This window comes from Salmo salar, chromosome ssa01 (genome assembly GCF_905237065.1).
Source record: "Salmo salar chromosome ssa01, Ssal_v3.1, whole genome shotgun sequence".
Classification (NCBI taxonomy): domain Eukaryota; kingdom Metazoa; phylum Chordata; class Actinopteri; order Salmoniformes; family Salmonidae; genus Salmo; species Salmo salar.
In genome coordinates this window covers 81488883-81513037 of record NC_059442.1, presented here as the reverse complement: position 1 = coordinate 81513037, position 24155 = coordinate 81488883, and the positions used below count along the sequence as shown (strand labels likewise).

General features: G+C 40.6%; 2 protein-coding genes across 6 annotated transcripts in view; one reads left to right on the top strand and one right to left on the bottom strand.

The window, feature by feature from the left end:
- The window catches only part of LOC106612143 (syntaxin-binding protein 4), a 66166-nt gene extending 63721 nt beyond the window's left edge, over nucleotides 1-2445 (bottom strand). Inside the window, exon 1 of one of the 2 annotated variants that reach the window (XR_006770911.1) lies at nucleotides 2052-2445. The gene's annotated coding sequence lies outside the window, so the exon portion shown is untranslated. The remainder of the gene's footprint in view (nucleotides 1-2051) is intronic. The other variant, XM_014213068.2, reaches the window with a different exon arrangement.
- Nucleotides 117-19471, top strand: cox11 (cytochrome c oxidase assembly homolog 11 (yeast)). 4 transcript variants are annotated; one of them, XM_014213103.2, is made up of 6 exons: nucleotides 8798-8886; nucleotides 9208-9215; nucleotides 13115-13511; nucleotides 13897-14052; nucleotides 14770-14895; nucleotides 18932-19471. In XM_014213103.2, exons 3-6 carry the CDS (start codon nucleotides 13179-13181, stop codon nucleotides 19130-19132), a joined length of 816 nt encoding a protein of 271 aa, XP_014068578.1. In that variant the 5' UTR covers nucleotides 8798-8886; nucleotides 9208-9215; nucleotides 13115-13178; the 3' UTR covers nucleotides 19133-19471. The 4 variants fall into 4 exon arrangements, with proteins under 4 accessions (XP_045579283.1, XP_014068585.1, XP_014068570.1 ...); XM_045723327.1 differs by lacking the exons at nucleotides 8798-8886; nucleotides 9208-9215 and adding an exon at nucleotides 117-277; XM_014213110.2 differs by lacking the exons at nucleotides 8798-8886; nucleotides 9208-9215 and adding an exon at nucleotides 1815-1862.
- The last annotated feature ends 4684 nt before the right edge of the window (nucleotides 19472-24155 follow it).

The following is a 24155-nucleotide window of genomic DNA, read 5'->3' as shown; positions in this document are numbered from 1 at the left end:
AGCCACACACGACACACCCACATACTCATCTGAGCTGTACCTCTGTCCAATAAGCTATCATGGAGAGACAGATGGACTGAAAGGAGGGAGAACAGAAAAACAAATAGGTAAAACTACGCAACCATGCAATTAGGGAAAGAGAGATGGAATAAAAAAGTATGAAAAACAGAAAGGAAAAGAAAGACAGCAATGTTAAGCTGAGGTCCCTGTGGAGAGAGAGCCTAATGGGTAATACTAAACTACTCTAATTCCATGCGTCTCTGTCTACTACAGCTAGGTGAGTCATTTACTAGGAGTTGATTTTGACATAAAAAAATCCTCATCAAAATCCGTCTATTTAAGCCTATGGTTTAAACTAGAGATGTATCTGGTATTTTGTATGGGATGCATCTCAATCCACCACATGTCGGCCTTCTGCATTGGCGGTGGAAAGTGGCAGAGCTACAGGGCTGTTTGTCAGACTAGCAGACATCACGAAATAGGTCTTCTTACAAAAACATCTGTTTGGGATGAGACTCTCATAGACATGATGGTGTTCTCTGTTTTGCTCTATGACCCCCACAAGCGTCACAGGACTCTCTGAGGGTAACCCAGTACCAGTTTAACTGATGGAAGTATGGAAGTAGTTTTGTGACAACAAAAAAAAGGGGTTAAAAATGTGTCCAAAATGTTATTCTTTCCTGAACTTTAAAAACGGTTAAAAACCTTATTCATCATTATTTATTTTTTGATTGTCTTTTTTGCCATTTATGAATGTGTTTTTCAATGTATTTCTATGGGCTATAGTAGTAAAGGCCAAATTCAATATTTTATCCCATTTTTATGATAATTTTTTTTCAACCTACAGGCGTCCTAAAATTCAATATCAAATAGCTAAATGATCCATGGTACGCCCATCTTAAAACAATTCCATAAGTTATCTTAGTAGAACCCCCCCCCATGGAGGCGAATCAGATAAGTAGGTACTAAAGCCCAAACGAGTTTTGTCATGTTATGTTGTTAGTAGATGATCAAAAATGAAGATAGCCAGTTATCTAAGTGCACCGGGCCATGCAAAACAAACTGGTCCACTCGGATTTAGGATGGACCAACAATGCACGTTTTGCAGAAATTAATGATCAAATACCCATCGGATTAATGTCATTGTTTAGTTCAAAGTATGGCTTTATTTTGCTGAACTTCCTGATCTTTATTGGCCAATACAACTTGCAGGATATCATGGTAGCCAATGTTTGTGTCAGACGTTATACCTGTATTTACTGTTACTGCTGCTAGTAACGTTAGTACTCAGGTTAGCATGTGGCGAGCTAAAGCTACCATCGGCCAACAACAGAGTTTTAGCCAGTTTGGTTATAGATGTCCAATGTCTACTATGACGGTAAAGGTTTATCTTCATTTTGTGTAACAGTACGAGAAGATGCTGAACTGCTAATAAGTGATGTGTTTCAAGGCTGCTAGTGGTTAGCTAGTAGGAGTAAAGTCCAAATCACACAGTCAAAATTTGCATGCGAGAGTAGAGAGCGTCAATTCACACACTGCGTAGCATATGCCAACATAATTGTCTCGAGAATCCATAACAAACAGTTGTATTTGCTATGTAGCTCTTGTGAATTATTGATTGTTGTTGTTACTTTTGACTCAACATATATGTCCTACGGGAGCCACTGAACCTGCCTATTAAACTATTATGTTAGCTCACGAACGTGAGAAAAGTAGTGGCTAATATACCCGAGCAGTTTATAAATAATTTAGCTAGTCTCGTTCATTCTACATAACAGTATTCTCTCCTGAAATTAGAGTTCCTTAGAGTTTCCCAGCCATAGCCTGCCAGGGCTATATGCCTGTGATCGAAAACAACACAGGTAGGCATAACGTTATTGTTTTTAAATATGTATTGGCACTGGCAGTATTATTATTATCAACACTAAACAGACACTATAACTTAGACACTGTACAGCACAGGATATGGTCAGATGATAAATTGGCTTTATTCAGTGTGTCAAAATATTTATTCAAAAACAATGAGGACTCAGTATGATGTGGGTCTTTACCGTCTTATGTGGACAGTGGCTTCACTCCTGTCGTGTATTCACTCGTGTGATCTTCTCTTGATGTCACTTTTCCGAACGCTTTTCCAACATTACTTCAGTCAAATTCTGATAAAATAAAATAAAATATCCCAAAATACAAATGTAAAGTTTTACTTGTCGTATTGGGACTTTTAGTTGGAAGGTTGAAACCAATCAGAATGTTTAACAGCAAGCTAATTCTGCAATCTTCTCTTAAACAGTGATTAAACATGGGCAGTGTCAACCTGGTCTCAGAGCATTTGGTATTATTCTGTACGTAAATCCGATATACTCAATTTAGTATGGCATGTTATGTTTCGTACATTGGCGAAAATCTGATATCAACTTTGGAGGGGACAATTACATGAAATTTTCTCAAGAGCAATTCCTGAGGGGGACACCAAAAGTAGTGCTGTAACACATAGCCTACATTCTAATATGGTAAATGTATATTGAGGAACCAAAGAAATAAGGTGTTTGCCGTACTCTTAACTACCGGTACCCAAAACTACACAACTAATCACAACAGCAATACCATTGCCTTTAACAAATCTTAGTTCAGTCACCAGTTTAAGTTGAGAGTGGGGGTATCCATGGCATTTTCCAATTATGTTCCTATTTTACAAGTCAAAAAAATTTAGAACCTTTCATAATGTTGCCAAACAAAGACTCAACAAACTTACCTGAGACTCCCTGTCTCTGCCAGTCTGTCCCTGCATATCTGTCCCCAACTCTGCTGTCTGTGTGCCATCTGTTGCCTGCTCTGCCTAATGACATCATTGTGAAACATTTCCATTAGAATTTCATTTCTTTCTTATGAACATTTTATCAACTAGTCTTTGAGATATTAGGCTACTAGGGTTCTTACTATGCGTTTTGGTGTATTGAAAAATACTCTGATGTCCGTCTTTTATTTTTCTGCCATTTTTCTACCTGGCTGGCTACACACACACAGTGTGTAGGTTATTTACAGTAGGAGATGGGCTTCTATCATCTTCAATCATTCTATTTGGGCTTCGATCTAAAAGGTAGCTAGCAAATGTGAAACGGATTAAAATGACAAGAGTTGACAGCTGTATGAGTTCACCATTTACACAACATATGCTGCAACCTTTTGTAATTTTAATAGTTTCTTTCATATTGGCTGGCTTCCAACAATAGCTGAATTTGCAAAGCTAGTGAGCACCAATTCAGTTTCAGTGGTGTTTGCTATAATCTTTGCTACCCGGGTTAAATAAAGGTGAAATAAAATAAATAAATAAAAGTTCACTTGCGACAATTTAGCTTTTGCAACGAGACCATTAAATATATTTAAGACAATGGTAGAAGAGAGTGTGGTTCTGTTCTGTTCAGTTTGGATTTCAGTTTATCGCTAACCTTATCACAGGGACTTTGAAGCACTAATTTACATCATCTGCATGCTGATTCCATCTTTGACGACGCCACATAAATGGAATAGGTACGCTAGCTTAATAGTTAATATTTGCGCGCTAGCTCTGCATATTCTGCTAGTGTGTGTGCGCGATTGACTGGATTAACCTCATGTCAGTTACGTGCATTGAGTGCCTTTCAGACAGTAGATACGACCTCTCTGTTACGGAGCAAGCTAAGGAACTGGCAGTGGATCAAACCATTGTGAGGCAAAGGGTGGGGGGGGTTGCAATCTTTTGAAACTTAAAAACGCGCTATTAAGTGTCTATAATCAGCACAATTGCTTTCATTGCGTATTATTAATATTATTTAAATTACATAGTTATGTTTCAGTGATATATTGGGGGGGACAAATCATATTTTTCCCAGGATGGGGGGGGTCGTGTGTCCCCCGTCCCCCCCCGGGATTTCCGCCCCTGGTTTCGTATGGTATGTATTAATTTGTGTATGTCCATTATCCATTTGTATATGTGACAAATTGCAATTCGTATGATATGTTACAAATTATGTGGCTAACGTTAGCTAGGCTAGAAGATAGGGTTAATGGTTAAGGTTAGGAGTTAGATAAGGGTTAGCTAATATGCTAAGTAGTTGCAATGGAGCTAAAAAGTAGTAAGTAGTCTGCAAATGAGCTAAAATGCTAAAGTTGTCCATGAGATTTGAACACAAAACCTTTGAGTTGCTATACATTTGCGTTATACACCAACCTATCCAACCCGACCAACCACCCTCCTTTGTTTAGGTAATCTTCTGTCTTATGTAACCGTACGAAACGTAACATATCATACCAATTGAGTGTCTCGGATTACATTTACTATGTTACGTCTCGTCTATGAGACCAGTCTGGCAGTGTATATTTAACCGACAGAAAATTAATGGTGATGGACTGCGCTATTAGTATGCATAAGAGGCCTACAGTATTGAAGTGCTATTCTGAACAGTTTTAAATCAATGTACAGGTAACTGCCAAAATAATGAATACACCTGAGTAAATGAAGTGTTTGCTTCCACATAGGTGTGGTTCCTGAGTTAATTAGGAAATGAACTTCCCATCATGCTTAGGGTCATGTATAAAAATGCTGGGCAGCCCATTATTTTGGCTACCATGGCTATGCTCCCATAAGATGACAATGCCCCCATCCAAAGGGCACGAGTGGTCACAATGTAAACCATATGCCATTGCCATCACAGTTACCAGCTGTTCTGGCTCGTGGTGGCCCAACGTCCTATTAAGACACTTTATGTTGATGTTTCCTTTATTTTGACAGTTACCTGTAGCTATACTGTTTGGAATTGTTAAAGTGTGTAAAATCTATGTAGCCTAACAAAGGTTCTTAGGATAGGCCTAAGGCAGGGTCAAGACCTAATCTAGGCACTGCCGGTCACGGAAGTCACAACAATTAGGTTGTGTTGCATGCATCAACCAATGGTTGCGTACCACATCATCGACTGCGCCGTCGGGCACCAGATTGCTATAACACGATTTGGTAATGCTGCATTTGTGACAAAGTGGGAAGGTGGTATTCACCACATACGACTGTGAAGCATCCATTTGAACACCCCTCTAACTCGTAATTACTGGTGGGAAACTCGTCTATCATCCTTGAGCTCCAACATGCTGATCTCTGACGTCACCTACTAAGGAAATGGCCTCTAAAAGCATTTTCAAGCAGTTAAATGTAACAAAACATTCTTTATAAAAAAGCAATGTATTAATATAGTTTTTGAACACTATTATTTGTTTACAAGCATGATAGCTGTAATTTTAGTTTATGGTTGCCACAGTTTGTTGGCCATTAGCCAATCTGCATTTCTCAACGTGTTCAAAGCAGTGAATGCATCCAACTGGTGTTTACCGCTTCACACACTGTTAATTACTACCTTCCCACATGGTTATCAATGCAGCATTAGCTGATACGTAAAATACCTATCCAGGCGTTGTAAGATCTGGCATGCATCAGCAACGTCTGAGCAGGGGAACACGACCATCACTTACTTGGCTGGCTGTTGCTAAGTCCACAGCCAGCTGTGAATACTTACAGATCAATACATGCGCCATCATTTTGGAGCAAACAGGTGGCGGTCATAGCCTTATATAGACAACTCTAGTGCCCAAAAGCCTGTTTTAGCATGGGCAGTGCTATTGAGGACTTTCACAATTTTGAAGTAGTCAACTGGTTGGGACTTCCTTTGAGTTTAGGAATGATCACATAATTCCATCCAGGTCATCAGGAGTGATCAGGCAATGAATTATACTTGTGAGGAAACATTCCATAACTGCAGGTGGCAGTAAATTGCCAACCTTGGCTTTATACCTGTTCAAATAACACACTCCAAGTGGTAGTATGCACCCTTTCAGTTTGCTTACTAACTCATAGAAGTAGCAGAAGAATAAACTGTACTACTTCAAAATGAAGATGGCCTCATTGGTGCTGCCTATGTGCTCACAGAGGGCATAATGGGACAGATATAAAGAAGAGTCCTTGAAGGTTAGTGCTATCCGGGGTCCTTGGGATGTCCCTACCTTAACCCCTACCATAACTATTTTAAATGTCAACTTCAATGGGTAGGGAAGTCCTAAGGATCCCAGACTGCAAGGACCTTGACTATCTCTATGGTGGTGGTGCAGTCTCCTTCATACATGCACCCAATCAGAGCACACAAGCAATTAATTCAAATGGACCAATATGCTCGCAGTACAAAATCACATGATTACCCACCATTTTCTGCAATTCATGGAACCACCACCCTGTTACAGTTTAATAGCTGATTAACTATATCAAAGCTTATGGATATACTGACAAGACACATGTCGCTCCGCACTAACAATGGGAGTAGTCCACAAAGCGCACAGCGGACTGTCTAGCTCCAACTGCCTGTATTTAATGGAGAGAGATGTAGTGGTGTAAAGTACTAAAATAAAAATACTTTAAAGTACTACTTAAGTCTTTTTTTGGTATCTGCACTTTACTATTTATATTTTGACAACTTTTACTTCACTACATTCCTAAAGAAAATAATGTACTTTTTACTCCATACATTTTCCCCGACACCCAAAAGTACTCATTACATTTTGAATGCTTAACAGGACAGGAAAATGGTCCAATTCACACACTTATCGAGACAACACATGGTCATCCCTTCTGCCTCTGATCTGGCAGTCTCACTAAACACAAATGCATCTTTTGTAAATGATGTCTGAGTGTTGGAGTTTTCCTCTGGCTATCCATACATTTTAAAAACAAGAACATTGTGCTGCCTGCTTTGCTTAATAGAAGGAATTTGAAATGATTCATACTTCTACTACTTCTTGAATTTATTTTGGGCAACAGACATATACAACAAAATGCAAAATGTGGACCCAGAGGATATCACTTGTAAGTATTAATTAAAATATAATTTCCAAAGTGATCCTCTGGTAAAAACAATAACACATAATGATTAAAAGACAAGACAAAATTACACACAACCATAAATACATTCATTTATATTGTCATCCTAAAAAGTGTCACTATGCACTGCACTTCTCCCTAACCTTAAAAATCAAACATATTCATTTCACATTAAAACAATTTATTAATTGTACATCATACGATCCTTCAAATAAATACACCTGACCAGCACAAGGGGCAGTGGAGTGGTTTCCCTTACGTAAACAACCATGTCCAAATGAAAAACTTAAGTATATTTAGAACCAAATACTTTTTCCACCACTGGAGAGATGCTATGCTACTGGCCTCATTCCATGAATATGCATATCCATCTCGAGATCAATATAAACTTCAATATAAAGTGGGGGTTTTTCAAAGTTGCCCGGGATGTCACGTCTACTACTTAAATCAGTTCATCATAAGCATTACAAAACGTATATTTAATCAAATAAACCTCACGTAGCATATAAGACATTCATTTTTTTGTTGACGAAATTCGGTCGACACTCTCTCATTGACCTGCATAGAAAAAAATCCTTGCTTGGTGGGCGAAACAACTAAAAAACGCCACCTGCTGGAGGGAGTCAGATTTTCAGCCGAATTGGGCTTCTCTCTTCAGCTCTCATTGCATTCAAGTCAAGTCAACTTCCCACACGTTTTCTCTGAATACATTTTCTGCAAACAAAAGCGATACAGATTTAGTATTTAAGGGCTATTCCAATAATTATAATTGTGAATGTGTGTTAACATGCAAGTTGTGAATGCGGGTGAAGACTCAAGTTGCCTACTACAGTAGATGGCGAAGGAGAAATTTAGACCATCTAATGTAGCTTTTGATACTGTGTTGAATACATTTCCTCTATGTATAATCATATTTGGAATTTGGGTGTACTAATTGGCTAAATTATCGTGTGTTAAATAGCTAATTATTTGTCAAGAAAGGTTAAGGCAAAGGGAATAAAAAGGAGAAAAGTGGAACATGTTTTGAGTGAATATGGAGTGGTGGATCACACAGAACTTTTGGAAGATCTACAGAAGGAAATTGAACATGACGAGAGTGAGGGTGAATTAACTGCGGTGGCAGCTGCGGTGAAGACCGCTGACATTTGAGCCTCACCTTGATGATGACAAAGATATTCCTGGCCCAGTGAGAGTGAGATTTTTTGCCTTATGGATCTGATTCCTAGATGTGAGAAGTGTGCAGGAAGACATGAGTCAAAGAAATGTCGTATCGGTGGAAAAAGTTGTGTGTGTGTAAACTGTAGGGGTACACATGGTGCTGGAGATCAGAGGTGTCCAATGAGAGAACGGCAGTATGAGGTTGCCAGGATCAGAGTAGTGCACAAAAGTGTCCTATGCTGAAGTAGTAAAGAGAGTAGTAGAGGAAGATGGGTCCAGGGTGAGGGTTCTTAAGAGGATCCCTATGAGTAGGCCGAGGCCAATAGAGTGATCGGAATAACCTGTGCTTTGGTAAGGTTGTTTTTGTTTGGGGCTCATGGCCATGGTTGTCAAGTACCGCAGGAATGACACAGAAATCAGAGAGGATAGATGTGGTGGCAGCTGCAGAGAAGTACTTGGGTGTACAAGATTATACTGCTGAAGAGTTACAAGATGTTTTGAACAGGATCAGATGGGGCCAAAGTAATGGAATAGTGTTGAGGTTTTAATGGGTGCAGGGTTAGTTGGTAAGGCAATTCTTTTTGTATTTTTTTTTCACAAACTGTAATGAATTCATACTGTACTACAGATTAGTAGGCTGATACACAGCCAATACAGTAGGTGGCGGTATGCACCTAAAATATTTGAAGACATAGAAGAGCTGACGGAGAAATAGCACTGCCCGGAACCTATGATTATGATCCTCGTATCAAGGGGGGACGTTAAACCGCTGGACCATGCTTTTCGTATGTTTTGTAATGTACAATCCAAGGGTGTGTGACAGCTGAATTTACTTGGTGAGTTATTAACACTACCTATAGTATTGACTTTGGGCAGTATCAACGCGACCTTGGCAGTATGAGCAGTTACAATTTATATGTAGTTTGTAGCTACCAAAGCAATTTACCCGTAGCTAGCTACATTAGCCTGCGCATGTTTACTAATGAATAATTGTTTCCTATGGAATTTTTATAAACGAACAGTAGTTAGCTAGTATTTTATCTTGTGTAGCTAAATTAGCGAGATAATATTAAGGGTTTTCTCAATGCTCTATCACATCGGCAGTATTGAGAATATTCTGGCCAACCATGTCTCTGTCCCTTTTTTTTTTTTCACAGCTCAATGGGTAACGTTAACTTTACTGTTATGTCTTGTTAGTTAGCAGATTGTAACCGGCCAGTGATGCTCCATTACCCTTACATGATAAGTACCGTTTGGCGTAGTTCAGAATTTTCGACCAACCTTAACTTTGGGATAACTTCGTTCTCGATTCGGCCAAACACGTATCTTCTAACATGTATTTCCGTTTCCAGTTGCAGGTTTTTCTTTTGAATTTAGAAAATGCTTCGTTATTAAATATGTACTATACAGAAATCGCTCCGCCATTTCCTGGTTGTTAAAATGTGAATAGTACCCATAATTTCAGTTTGTGACAGCAAGAAAGTACTGTATAGTGTAGGGAATCATTTTACCATCTAAACCGCTGTGAAATATATTTTCCATAACCAAAAACGCAGTGGCGTAAAGTACTTAAGTAAAAATACTTTAAAATACTACTTAAGTCGTTTTTTGTGGGGGTATCTGTACTTTACTATTTATATTTTTGACAACTTTTACTTTACTACATTCATAAAGAAAATTATGTACTTTTTACTCCATACATTTTCCCTGACACCCACAAGTACTTGTTACATTTTGAATGCTTAGGACAGGAAAATTGTGTAATTCGCGCACTTTAATTCGTGCAGGTTACTTTTACTTGAGTCATTTTCTTTTTTTAAGTTATCTTTTACGGCTAAAGTTTTGTATTTTCAGCTCTTTGAAGCTGGTGTACCAAACAAAGTAAAACACGCAAAAACAAAAGTTACGAATGGGAAGTATAGAAGTAATGCACATGGAACAGATATACCGCTTCTTAGACTTGCTTTCAATGAGAATGACAGATCTATAATGCACATTTGTATGTGAATATGGCTGGGTCGCCCAAAAACGTACACATTGCAGCTTTAAAGAAATCAATGTTTTGTTCCGTGAACTAATCCAACCTTGTGCTCCACCATCTTGTCTATTTTAACTCTTCTCTCATTGATCGAGACAGTTGTGTCATGACATGCTGCGCTTTGGTGACCCACCTGTCTCAATCATTGGGCTAGTTTTAGTGGCTAGTTTTAGTGGTGAATGCAACAGACTGTTGATGACACAGGGGGGTGTTGGTACCTTAATTGGGGAGAACGGGCTTGTGGTAATGACTGGAAATACATCAAACACAGCTATTCCATTTGCTCCATTCCAGCCATTATTGAGCTGTTCTCCCCTCAGCAGCCTCCTGTGGTTGATGAAAGTCGAGGAGTGAAGTCGGGGGAGGTGTATCTGCAACAGCCGAAAGTCAGACACTGATGTGGTTTTCCATCCGCAAGGTTCAGTGCAACATGACAGTGTTTATAAAAGTTGTTCTCTCCAACCCCCATATCACACACTCACAAACTGAAAATGTGTGTCTATTGTACATAAATTGATGAGAGAGCATTATATTAAATTCATTTGTACATATCCACTGTATACATGAATTGCGGCAGAGTTGGTTCCTGTTTGTCACGTCTTTGGTCATGTTCGCATCAAAAACACCTTAATGATTGATTGACAATTGAGCCTCCCACAATGCAGGCGATGAATGGAACACACTTTAAAAGGCCGACTTGACAAAAATGAAAAGCTTGAACGCCCAATGAAAGAAGATATAAATAGCTTCAATGTACATTTATAAATAGGCAAGATGGCAGCGTACACATTGTTGGATTACCGTGTGGCTCAGTTGGTAGAGCATGGTGTTTGCAACACCAGGGTTGTGGGTTCGATTCCCACGGGGGACCAGTACGAAAAAATTAAAATAAAAAAAACATGTATGCATTCACTACTGTAAGTCGCTCTGGATAAGAGCGTCTGCTAAATGACTAAAATGTAAATGTATTACTTCATGGAGCAAAAAAACAAACATTTATTTTAATAACTGAGCATTTTCTAAATTCAAACAAACCACCTGCAACTGGACACTGATATTTTAGAAGATATGTTTGGGCGAGTCGAGAACGAAGATAGTATCGCCAACTTAAGCTTTGTGGAAAATTCTGTGCTACGCCAAACAGTACTTATCCTGTAAGGGCTAATGGAGCATCACATTAGCTAGCAGATTGCAACAGGCTAATGTCTTACTAGCTAGCGAAGGGTTTTGCTTCCTTGCGTTACCAAATATGTTTTATAAAGTCAGGTTTTATCTGTGTTTTTACCAGTGACAGGTTATTGTAGTGCAGTGAACCGGCATTAGCTACAGTTGAAGTCCGAAGTTTACATACACCTTAGCCAAATACATTTAAACTCAGTTTTTCACAATTCCTGACATTTAATCCTTGTAAAAATTCCCTGTCTTAGGTCAGTTTGGATCACCACTTTATTTTAAGAATGTGAAATGTCAGAATAATAGTAGTGATTTATTTCAGCTTTCATTTCTTTCATCACATTCCCAGTGGGTCAGAAGTTTACATGCACTCAATTAGTATTTGGTAACATTGCCTATAAATTGTTCAACTTGGGTCAAATGTTTCGGGTAGCCTTCCACAAGCTTCCCACAATAAGTTGGGTGACTTTTGGCCCATTCCTCCTGACAGAGCTGGTGTAACTGAGTCAGGTTTGCAGGCCTCCTTGCTCGCACATGCTTTTTCAGTTGAGGTCAGGGCTTTGTGATGGCCACTCCAATACCTTGACTTTGTTGTCCTTAAGTCATTTTTCCACAACTTTGGAAGTATGCTTGGAGTCATTGTCCATTTGGAAGACCCATTTGCGACCAAGCTTTAACTTCCTGACTGATGTCTTGATGTTGCTTCAGTATATCCACATAATTTTCCTCCCTCATGATGCCATCTATTTTGTGAAGTGCACCAGTCCCTCCTGCAGCAAAGCACCCCCACAACATGATGCTGCCACCCCTGTGCTTCACGGTTGGGATGGTGTTCTTTGGCTTGCAAGCCTCCACCTTTTTTCTCCAAACATAACGATGGTCATTATGGCCAAACAGTTCTATTTTTGTTTCATCAGACCAGAGGACATTTCTCCATGTGCAGTTGCAAACCGTAGTCTGGCTTTTTTTATGGCGGTTTTGGAGCAGTGGCTTCTTCCTTGTTGAGCGGCCTTTCAGGTTATGTCGATGTAGGACTCGTTTTACTGTGGATATAGATACTTTTGTAGCTGTTTCCTCCAGCATCTTCACAAGGTCCTTTGCTGTTGTTCTGGGATTGATTTGCACTTTTCGCAGCAAAGCACGTACATCTCTAGGAGACAGAACGTGTCTCCTTCCTGAGTGGTATGACAGCTGTGTGGTCCCATGGTGTTTATACTTGCATGCTATTGTTTGTAGAGATGAACGTGGTACCTTCAGGCATTTGGAAATTGCTCCCAAGGATGAACCAGACTTGTGGAGGTCTACAATTTTTTTCCCCTGAGGTCTTGGCTGGTTTCTTTAGATTTTCCCATGATGTCAAGCAGAGGTACTGAGTTTGAAGTTAGGCCTTGAAATACATCCACAGGTACACCTCCAATTGACTCAAATGATGTCAATTAGCCTATCAGAAGCTTATAAAGCAATGACATTTTATGGAATTTTCCAAGCTGTTTAAAAGCACAGTCAACTTAGTGTATGTAAACTTCTGACCCACTGGAATTGTGATACTGTGAATTATAAGTGAAATAATCTTTCTATAAACATGTCATGCACAAAGTAGATGTCCTAACCGACTTGCCAAAACTATAGTTTGTTAACAAGAAATGTGTGGAGTGGTTGAAAATCAAGTTTTAATGACTCTAACCTAAGTGTAAACTTCCGACTTCAACTGTAGCTAGACTGGTTGTTATGCCTTAACACTGCTGAAGTGGTGCTGTCAGTTTAGTCAAATCTATCCCTGAACCTATCAGTAATCAACATGAAGTTCTAGTTAGTTCAGAAACATTCACACATTTTAATGTTTTCACACCCAGTTGAACCCAGATAGGAGCAGCACCTGACTCGACTGAAGCTTGAACTTATAAACCCACTGCAGTCATGCTACTCCCCATCCTTGTCCGTGAGTCCCTATGCTGCTCAAAGAACTCTGTCTTACTGACATCCTCAAACATACAGACCTGTATCAGGGGTCTTCAGGGCGAGGGAGCCAGGGGCTTCCACAGCTATGCCCAGTGGTTCCTCTGTAGGAGGGTCCCCTCACGCCTCAACACCCAAATACGGGGGGTCAAGAGTCGTAAGAGCCAGACCAAGCAGCAGGAGGATGAGTGGAGGAAGAGGAACAAGACGGTGCTGACGTATATCGTTGCTGCAGGGGTGGGGATGATCGGCATGTCCTACGCTGCTGTACCCCTCTACAGACTCTACTGCCAGGTAGGAACAGAACCATATATTTACAGTGTATGGACATTAAGGTTTCTGCATTATGTATTTACATGACACTGTAATTCAAAATGGCATCCATGTTAAACTATATGGCTCTGGGACGGGTAGGAGAGCAGAGATAGACCCAGAGAGACATACAATGTTTCATATAGTAGTACTGCCACTTGAAGATTTTTAATGTATTATTTGAGATTTTGTTTGTGGAGGTAGATATAGTAACACATCGCAAATTGTTGGTTTGCTTACAAGTCATTATAGAAGCCTTCATGAAATCTGGAGCTAAGTATTACAAGAAGACCTGAAAATAGTGGGTGAAAGATGGATGGATTAATTAGATAGCTGAGTGTCTCATCTGTTGTGTGTCTGTCTCTAGGCGTCCGGTCTGGGTGGGACGGCGGTGGCAGGTCACGATGCAGAGCAGGTGGAGACAATGACGCCGGTGATGGACCGCATCATCAAGATCACCTTCAACGCTGACACACACGCCAGCATGCAGTGGAACTTCCGGCCGCAGCAGTCTGAGATATACGTAAGACATACTTAAAATAGTGCTCAATCGCTCTCCCTCCACACACACACCCAGTAAGGAGGATACATTAGAAGACTGACATTAAAACCATTACTTTTAGCAGAAAACATATCCTTATTGTGTGTTACAATAGAGGTGTTTTGTGTGTTTTAGTTATCTTTATTATTATTATTATTTTTATTATTATTATGTTTTTTGAACAGGGACAATGAACAACAAAACATAACTTTCAGTACACTTGAGAAAAGATGCGTTGTACCAGATTTAGCCAACAGCTAATATCCATCAGCAGTCCCCGGGCAGGTGAACATTTAAACAGCTAATATCCATCAGCAGTCCCCGGGCAGGTGAACATTTAAACAGCTAATATCCATCAGCAGTCCCCGGGCAGGTGAACATTTAAACAGCTAATATCCATCAGCAGTCCCCGGGCAGGTGAACATTTAAACAGCTAATATCCATCAGCAGTCCCCGGGCAGGTGAACATTTAAACAGCTAATATCCATCAGCAGTCCCCGGGCAGGTGAACATTTAAACAAGAAAAACATTATATATGGACATATAGATACGTTTCCACAATGAAGTCAAGACATTGGTCACGTGTGTGTGTGTGTGTGTGTGTGTGTGTGTGTGTGTGTGTTTGTGTGTGTTGTTACAATAGGTATTTTATTGTGTGTGTTACAATAGAGGTATCTTATTGCGTATGTTGTGTTCCAGGTGGTTCCAGGAGAGACTGCCCTGGCCTTCTACAGAGCCAAGAACCCCACAGACAAACCTGTTATTGGGATCTCCACCTACAACGTAGTGCCCTTTGAGGCTGGACAGTACTTCAACAAGATACAGGTACTAATGAACATGTAGTCCATGACATTTATTTTATTGAAAAAATATATATATTTATATTTCACCTTTATTTAACCAGGTAGGCTAGTCGAGAACAGGTTCTCATTTACAACTGCGACCTGGCCAAGCTAAAGCAAAGCAGTTCGACACATACAACAACACAGTTACACATGGAATAAACAAACATACAGTCAATAATGCAGTAGAAAAAGTCTATATACAGTGTGTGCAAATGAGGTAAGATAAGGGAGGTAAGGCAATAAATAGGCCATGGTGGCGAAGTAATTACAATATACCAATTAAACACTGGAGTGAACCGATGTGCAGAAGATGAATGTGCAAGTAGAGATACTGGGGTGCAAAGGAGCAAGATAAATAAATACAGTATTGGAATGAGGTAGTTGGATGGGCTATGTACAGGTGCAGTGATCTGTGAGCTGCTCTGATCGCTGGTGCTTAAAGCTAGTGAGGGAGATATGAGTCTCCAGCTTCAGTGATTTTTGCAGTTTGTTCCAGTCATTGGCAGCAGAGAACTGGAAGGAAAGGCGGCCAAAGGGAGAATTGGCTTTGGGGTTGACCAGGGAGATATACCTGCTGGAGTGCGTGCTATGGGTGGGTGCTGCTTTGGTGACCAGTGAGTTGAGATAAGGCGAGGCTTTACCTAGCAAAGACTTGTAGATGACCTGGAGCCAGTGGGTTTGGCGACGAGTATGAAGCGAGGGCCAGGCAACGAGAGAGTACAGGGCGCAGTGGTGGGTAGTATATGGGGCTTTGGTGACAAAACGGATGGCACTGTGATAGAGTGTTGGAGGCTATTTTGTAGATGACATCGTCGAGGATCGGTAGGATGGTCAGTTTTACGAGGGTATGTTTGGCAGCATGAGTGAAGGGTGCTTTGTTGCGAAATAGGAAGCCGATTCTAGATTTCATTTTGGATTGGAGATGCTTAATGTGAGTCTGGAAGGAGAGTTTACAGTCTAACCAGACACCTAGGTATTTGTAGTTGTCCACATATTCTAAGTCAGAACCGTCCAGAGTAGTGATGCTGGACGGGCGGGCAGGTGCAGGCAGTGATTGGTTGAAGAGCATGCATTTAGTTTTACTTGCATTTAGGAGCAGTTGGAGGCCACGGAAGGAGAGTTGTATGGCATTGATGCTCGTCTGGAGGTTAGTTAACAGTGTCCAAAGAAGGGCCAGAAGTATACAGAATGGTGTCATCTGCGTAGAGGTGGATCAGAGAATCACCAGCAGCAAGAGCGACATCATTGATGTATACAGGGAAGAGAGTCAGCCCGAGAATTGAACCCTGTGGCACCCCCATAGAGACTGCCAGAGGTCCGGACAACAGGCCCTCCAATTTGATACACTGAACTCTATCAGAGAAGTAGTTGGTGAACCAGGCGAGGCAGTCATTTGAGAAACCAAGGCTGTTGAGTCTGCCGATAAGAATGTGGTGATTGACAGTCGAAAGCCTTGGCCAGGTCAATGAATACGGCTGCACAGTAATGTCTCTTATCGATGGCGGTTATGATATCGTTTAGGACCTTGAGCGTGGCTGAGGTGCACCCATGACCAGCTCAGAAACCAGATTGCATAGCGGAGAAGGTACGGTGGGATGAAATAGTCGGTAATCTGTTTGTTAACTTGGCTTTCGAAGACCTTAGAAAGACAGGGTAGGATAGATATAGGTCTGTAACAGTTTGGGTCTAGGGGAGGATCGCGACAGCTTTCCAATCTTTGGGAATCTCAGACGATACGAAAGAAAGGTTGAACAGGCTAGTAATAGGGTTGCAACAATTTCGGCAGATAATTTTAGAAAGAGAGGGTCCAGATTGTCTAGCCCAGCTGATTTGTAGGGGTCCAGATTTTGCAGCTCTTTCAGAACATCAGCTATGTGGGTGAAGGAGAAATGGGGGACGCTTGGGCGAGTTGCTGTGGGGGGTGCAGGGCAGTTGACTGGGGTAGCCAGGTGGAAAGCATGGCCAGCCGTAGAAAAATGCTTATTACAATTCTCAATTATAGTGGATTTATCGGTGGTGACAATGTTTCCTAGCCTCAGTGCAGTGGGCAGCTGGGAGGAGGTGCTCTTATTCTCCATGGACATTAGTGTTCCAGAACTTTTTGAGTTAGTGCTACAGGATGCAAATTTCTGTTTGAAAAAGCTAGCCTTAGCTTTTCTAACTGCCTGTGTATATTGGTTCCTAACTTCCCTGAAAAGTTTCATATCACGGGGGCTATTCGATGCTAATGCAGTACGCCACAGGATGTTTTTGTGCTGGTCAAGGGTAGTCAGTTCTGGAGAGAACCAAGGGCTATATCTGTTCCTGGTTCTACATTTTTTGAATGGGGCATGCTTATTTAAAATGGTGAGGAAGGCACTTTTTAAAGAATAACCAGGCATCCTCTACTGAGGGGATGAGGTCAATATCCTTCCAGGATACCCGGGCCAGGCTGATTTGAAAGGCCTGCTCGCTGAAGTGTTTTTGGGAGCGTTTGACTGTGATGAGGGGTGGTCATTTGACCGCGGACCCATTACGGATGCAGGCAATGAGGCAGTGATCGCTGAGATCTTGGTTGAAAACAGCAGAGGTGTATTTGGAGGGCGAGTTGGTTAGGGTGATATCTATGAGGGTGCCCGTGTTTACGGATTTGGGGTTGTACCTGGTAGGTTCATTGATAATTTGTGTGAGATTGAGGGCATCAAGCTTAGATTGTAGGATGGCTGGGGTGTTAAGCATGTCCCAGTTTAGGTCACCTAGCAGCATGAGCTCTGAAGATAGATGGGGGGCAATCAATTCACATATGCTGTCCAGGGCACAGCTGGGGGCAGAGGGTGGTCTATAGCAAGCGGCAACTGTGAGAGACGCGTTTCTGGAAAGGTGGATTTTTAAAAGTAGAAGCTTGAATTGTTTGGGTACAGACCTGGATAGTAAGACAGAACTTTGCAGGCTGTCTCTGCAGTAGATTGCAATTCCGCCCCCTTTAGCAGTTCTATCTTGTCGGAAATGTGTACCAAACTGTTGAGGTATTGTGCCAGTCTGCAGGACCAATGTACAGTATGTGTGTTGAGTTGCCTTATGACATTGTTTGACAGAGTCACTACATTTACATTGTAGTCATTTATCAGATTGTCTTTTCCTGGGCGACTTACAGGAGCAATTGGGCTTAAGTGTCTTGCTCGAGCATATCAACAGATTTTTCACTTAGTCGTCTTGGGGATTCGAACCAGCGACCTTTCGGTTACTGGCCCAATGCTTTTAACCACTAGGCTACTTGCCGCCAGTACTAGGACTATTTGCTCTAAATTACTTATTTGGAGGAAGAAATGTTGATTAAGTAAAGTATCTCCTCGCATACTAGTCTGTCATGAAAAATAGTCTGTCAGGCATTGACGAGCCTTGCATTGCCAGACATCACGTAAACGGCTGGGGGCAAAGCCGGACATTGACATGCATATTTATTTAACTAGGCAAGTCAGTTAAGAACAAATTCTTATTTTCAATGACGGCCTAGGAACATTGGGTTAACTGCCTTGTTCAGGGGCAGAACGACAGATTTGTACCTTGTCAGCTCGGGGATTCAAACTTGCAACCTTTCGGTTACTAGTCCAATGCTCTAACCACTAGGCTATCCTGCCGCCTCATATTGAGCCTGTGTCTGATTTTTACACACTTGTGTTGAGTTATTATCACCAATGGCAATCAGTGTAGATCAGGCTAGCTGAACTATACGGAATTCACCAAAAGTAAAATTCAAAGCAAGAACAAACTTGCATTTTTTTCTCCATGTGCATCTCTTCATTGATCTTCAGTCTGCAATACTTTTTTGGGGTAAGCACTGCAGCTCACATCTGTGTTGTAGTACTCGAGACAGGTCTCACTTTAGGTGGTCTTGAACACAACTCTGGCTCACATACAGCTTCATCTACATTATTTAGTTTGTTGTGGGGACTCCTGACCTAAATTGAACCTCTGATATTTACCTCCATATCGAGTCTCTCTGATGTTTAACATGCGTATCTCTTCTCCCCTCCCAGTGTTTCTGTTTTGAGGAGCAGCGGTTGAACCCTAAAGAGGAAGTGGACATGCCCGTGTTCTTTTACATCGACCCTGAGTTTGACGAGGACCCGCGTATGGCCCGTGTCGACACCATCACCCTCTCATACACCTTCTTCGAGGCCAAGGAGGGACAGAAACTACCCCTCCCCGGATATAGTCCGATTTCCCTACACAGCTGAAGATTGGCCACATACTATTTACTGTTCTCCTCAGAGCTGCTGAGTTAGGCCAATATATACAGGCATTCAATCCATAGATTGGATTTAGTGCTGAGACACATTTCGTCACTACAGGATGTTACAGAAAATGTTAAGGTGTGTGTATTAGAGACAGATGATTGCTGTAATATCAGTCATCCATCCCTGAATCAGAGAATGCAAAGATAATATACAAAAATGATCATGTACAGAGAAGGGGTTATGTAAAAATGTTGTCCATGTGATGAATAGTTAACTTATCAAGTGTCTTTAAGACTGTACAGTGTTCTTCAATCAAATAAATTAAGATTTGAGCTTTGAGGACTAATCAGACTGTTCTATTCCTCCCCCCCATTTAAGGGTCAATTTATCCCTCTGAACTTTGCAAATGCCTTGTGTGTTTGTATTGCTGCAAATTCACCACTAGAGGTCATCACTAATCATGGAAGCGTATACCTGCCGAATGATACATCAATATCATGTTTGCCATTTATTTTCCCATTTACCTGCTCTTAATCGGTGACAATTCATACAGGAATAATCGGTGTATAAAATAGTTTTTTTTAAAAACACATAGGGTACCATTTTATTTTTTTACACCTGCTTGATGATCCTAAACTCCTCCTGTGTTTTGATCTCTGTAGCCACCTATGATTTTCAACCCTGGATGAGAAACAAGAGAGAAGTAAGGGTAACACTTTACACTACCGGTCAAAAGTTTTAGAACACCTACTCATTCAAGGGTTTTTCTTTATTTTTACTATTTTCTACATCATGTAGTAACCAAAAAAGTGTTAAACTCAATTTAAACAGCACCTCCAGCCTTTCACTGATCTCTTCAAGTTTGCTGGAGAGATCGACCATCTGCTTCTCAACCTTAGCCCTGGCATCACGCTCAGCCTCAATTTCCTCCTCCAGTTCCCCAATACGGGCCTAGAACAGGGGGCAGGAGCAGGGGGGGAAGAATACTACAATACAGTAAAAAGCACCATCTTTACAATGTTAAGAAGCATAAGCAAGAAGCACCGTCTTTCAAGCCACTGAGCCATCAGAAGCCACCAGGAAAAATGTGTGCTACCTGAAGAAATGTCAGTTTTTTTTCAGGAAATTATTCAGGTGTGCTTTCCTGTACTTGAGTTTAGATCCCGTACTGTACCTTGAGTTACTTGATCTCTTTCTGGAGCTGAGCTCCCAGAGACTGCTCATCCTCAATCTTGCTGTGGCCTTGGTCAGAATATTGGCTTTGTCCTTCTCTCCTTGCCAGTCATCCAGTGTCTGCTTGTAGGACTCTTGGAAGGCTTTCTTCTCCTTGGTCAGCTTGGCAGCACTCTGTCAGGTGTTTGGAACAATATACTTTTCAAACACAACCAATTTCCACAGTTGGCTCTTTGGTACTTTTGTAGATTTGACCCATTTTATACATAGAAATTGACAATGTAGGTCTTTAACCAAACACAGACCTCCTTTGGGATTTCACATTAGAAAATCACCAGCAGACGGAGTCAAATACATTTTGGTGGTGCTCATAACATTTATCATAACTTTGATATACTTGTAGAATATATTGTTCCAAACAACAGCTAAATCAAGAAGGGTACTTTTGAGATATTAACATTTGTAATGTTTAATACATTAATGTGAATTTTATTATTTCAGAATGTTGACATACTCCATATTTGAGAGCAAACTATAAGGAGTATAATGACAGCAAAAGTTGGCTGTATCATGTATGGTTTACAGATCATAAGGTCTTACATGGGGTTGTGGAAAGGGGTCTAAAATGTCCACTTTCATCATGATTAAAAATAGTTTGTGATTCAAATGTAAAAAGCATGTCAAACATCCTTCCTCCCAATTAAGTTACTATGTCAGAATTGCCAGAACAATCTGACATACCAAAAATATTTTTGGCCTAAGCTGGTGTGGAATTGCTTAATAATAAGGCTGGGCAGATCTGGTTCCACCTCAGAGTATGGTTGTGGATAGCTGGAGGAGACCTGCTGAAAGGATATGCAAATCTAATTTTATTGCCCACATACACATGGTTAGCAGATGTTAATGCAAGTGTAGCGAAATGCTTGTGCTTCTAGTTCTGGCCGTGCAGTAATATATAACAAGTGATCTAACAATTTCACAACAACTACCTTATACACACAAGTGTAAAGGAATGAATAAGAATGTGTACATATAAATATATGGCCGAACGGCATAGGCAAGATGCAGTAGATGGTATAGAGTACAGTATATACATATGAGATGAGTAATGTAGGGTATGTAAACATTATATAAAGTGACATTGTTTAAAGCGACTAGTGATACATTTATTACATCCAATTTTTTATTAAGTTAATTAAGTGGCTAGAGATTTGAGTCAGTATGTTGGCAGCAGCCACTCAATGTTAGTGATGGCTGTTTAACAGTCTGATGGCCTTGAGATAGAAGCTGTTTTTCAGTCTCTCGGTCCCAGTTTTGATGCACCTGTACTGACCTCGCCTTCTGGCTGACAGCGGGGTGAACAGGCAGTGGCTCAGGTGGTTGTTGTCCTTGGTGATCTTTTTGGCCTTCCTGTGACATCGGGTGGTGTAGGTGTCCTGGAGGGCAGGTAGTTTGCGCCGGGTGATGCGTTGTGCAGACCTCACTACCCTCTGGAGAGCCTTACGGTTGTGGTCAGAGCAGTTGCCGTACCAGGCGGTGATACAGCCCGACAGGATGCTCTCGATTGTGCATCTGTAATAGTTTGTGATTGTTTTTGGTGACAAGACAAATTTCTTCAGCCTCCTGAGGTTGAAGAGGCGCTGTTGATGTGTACGCCGAGGAACTTAAAACTTTCCACCTTCTCCACTACTGTCCCGTTGATGTGGATAGGGGGGTGCTCCCTCTGCTGTTTCCTAAAGTCCACGATTATCTCCTTTGTTTTGTTGATGTTGAGTGTGAGGTTATTTTCCTGACACCACACTTCCTGACACCACACACTAGTTGTGCAACCTCTGACTAACTATTGCATGGGGCATATCTCTAGTCTAGCAATAGATACTGTTGTTTTGGCTGTATGGCATCATTGAATGAGATTGCCAATAGTTAGCTAAGATATATCAGTTAGCTAACAATTTACAGTAACATCAGTTCATTTTTAAGTCAATACACTATCATTGTTGGGCTTAAAAGGTGACAGGCAAAGGTATACAACAGCTAATCACATCATAAAATGATTTGCAAAAATATTGTGGTCAGGAAGGATCTGATTTAGTAGGGTGTCCAATAAAGAACGCATATTTTGGCCAATGCGTAAAATAATATAGTAATTGTGTAGATACTCCTCTAATAAAACAAATGGTCCAAATCCTATGTTTCTATCATCATGCATTCAAACATTATTGGAGTTATTTACCCGTGTGGGGATGGCCAAGATTAGGGTGACGAAATCAATGGATCACCATTGAACTCGTCATCTTTCTTGAATCCGGAGGACATAAAACAATATAGGGGTAAAATAGATATCGATTTTGAGACATGACTTGTAGTATTTTCATATTTGACTATACGCTTTTCACGTTATACATTTGATCCAGCTATTCCAGTCCTGAAAAAATCCGGTGCCGGGATTTTGAAGTAATTTTCACTTTTCACTTGTGCTGCACAGTGAGACCAAAGGTACAGTATTTATAACTAACCCAAGATAGTTCATCTGTGTCGTTTACAGTTGGAGCAAATTAATGAAGCATAGTGGGCAGAACAAGCAAGGAGGTGGGCAAAGCCAAGCAAGAGCTAGCAAGATCCCATTGGCGTATTTTAGCATGTATTTGCATATTTCCGTTAGGGAACGCCTGCTCTGTGAAGATCAATTCGATCTTGCACTGCTTCTAAACTATGCACTTTTTTACTTTGGTAAATCGTCAAGTCTATAAAACTTTGTGCAATGTGTTCGTAAGATATTTTAGTTTGGGGAACATAAAATGTGATCAGATGTTTCATCGATGAGAAATTATCAGAACGTAAACCCAGTTTCACCTAGTTCCATCCTCTCTCACTACCATATTTGGTGGTGAGAAAACGTTCTAAACGGATGCTTCTGTTTTATAGCCCCTGTGATGTGTCTGAGTTACCCTTTCTGTCTGTGGTGAGACCCTTCGGTGGCCAATCTGATTTATGCTACAGAATAAGCTACTTAGCTAGCTATCAAACACATTTGGGTTAGTTAACATTCGCTAGCTAGCTAACCAGTGAAATTTAGCAGAAAGGGTCTAGTTATATGGTAGCATTTAGCTAACCAGGATTACCATAGCTGTATAATTTTCATGTGGTAGTTAGCCACGTTTTGGTTAGTTAGTTAGCTGCCTGTAGCATCAATGGCTGTCTAACTAGTTAGCAAGCTAACTATTGTTTACTTATTGGAAAACTATAGCTAGATATTTCTGTTAAGTTTATTAGCTAGCCAACTAACTAGCTAACATTAATTTGACATGTGTTGTATCATCCAATAATTTCTTAACTCAAAATTTAAGCTAGCTAGTATTGGCTGTTTTGAACTGCAGCCTAATTACATTGGGAATTAATTGGCTATAACTAGTCTTTCTTTTTGCCTAGTAATGATGTCATTCTTGCGTTCTATGGTCAGAAAATGACATCTTCACCAAAAAGTAGAAAAGCCTAAATTAGCATTATTAAGTGTTATATTTTTATGGAGACATTTGCCTGTTACCTAGAAATTGAGAAATCGTACCTTGGCACTGTATAAGCGTTTAACCCCACCTACATGTGAACATTGACATGTCAAGTTGTTTTTTGGTTTACATGCAACAACAAAAAACTAGATAAAAAAAAAAACTACATTTATCCCCTATCTTGATTTTTGCATATAAACCAAAAAACAACTTGATATTTCAATTTTCACATGTGGGTGGGGTTAAATGTGGAATGCCTGTCACTGGCCAAATACACAGCCAACACTTCCGGTCCCTCCAAAATAGCAGTTCACCTTTTTAATTATATTAATCTACTATCTATT

What these genes read in the sequence shown, in the direction of transcription:
- cox11 (XM_045723327.1), top strand. Translation starts at nt 13,179, where the DNA reads ATGCTACTCCCCATCCTTGTCCGTGAGTCCCTATGCTGCTCAAAGAAC. An exon ending in TCTACAGACTCTACTGCCAG is followed by an intron (nt 13,512 to 13,896) that starts GTAGGAACAGAA and finishes GTCTGTCTCTAG; the next exon opens with GCGTCCGGTCTGGGTGGGAC. An exon ending in AGTACTTCAACAAGATACAG is followed by an intron (nt 14,896 to 18,931) that starts GTACTAATGAAC and finishes CTCCCCTCCCAG; the next exon opens with TGTTTCTGTTTTGAGGAGCA.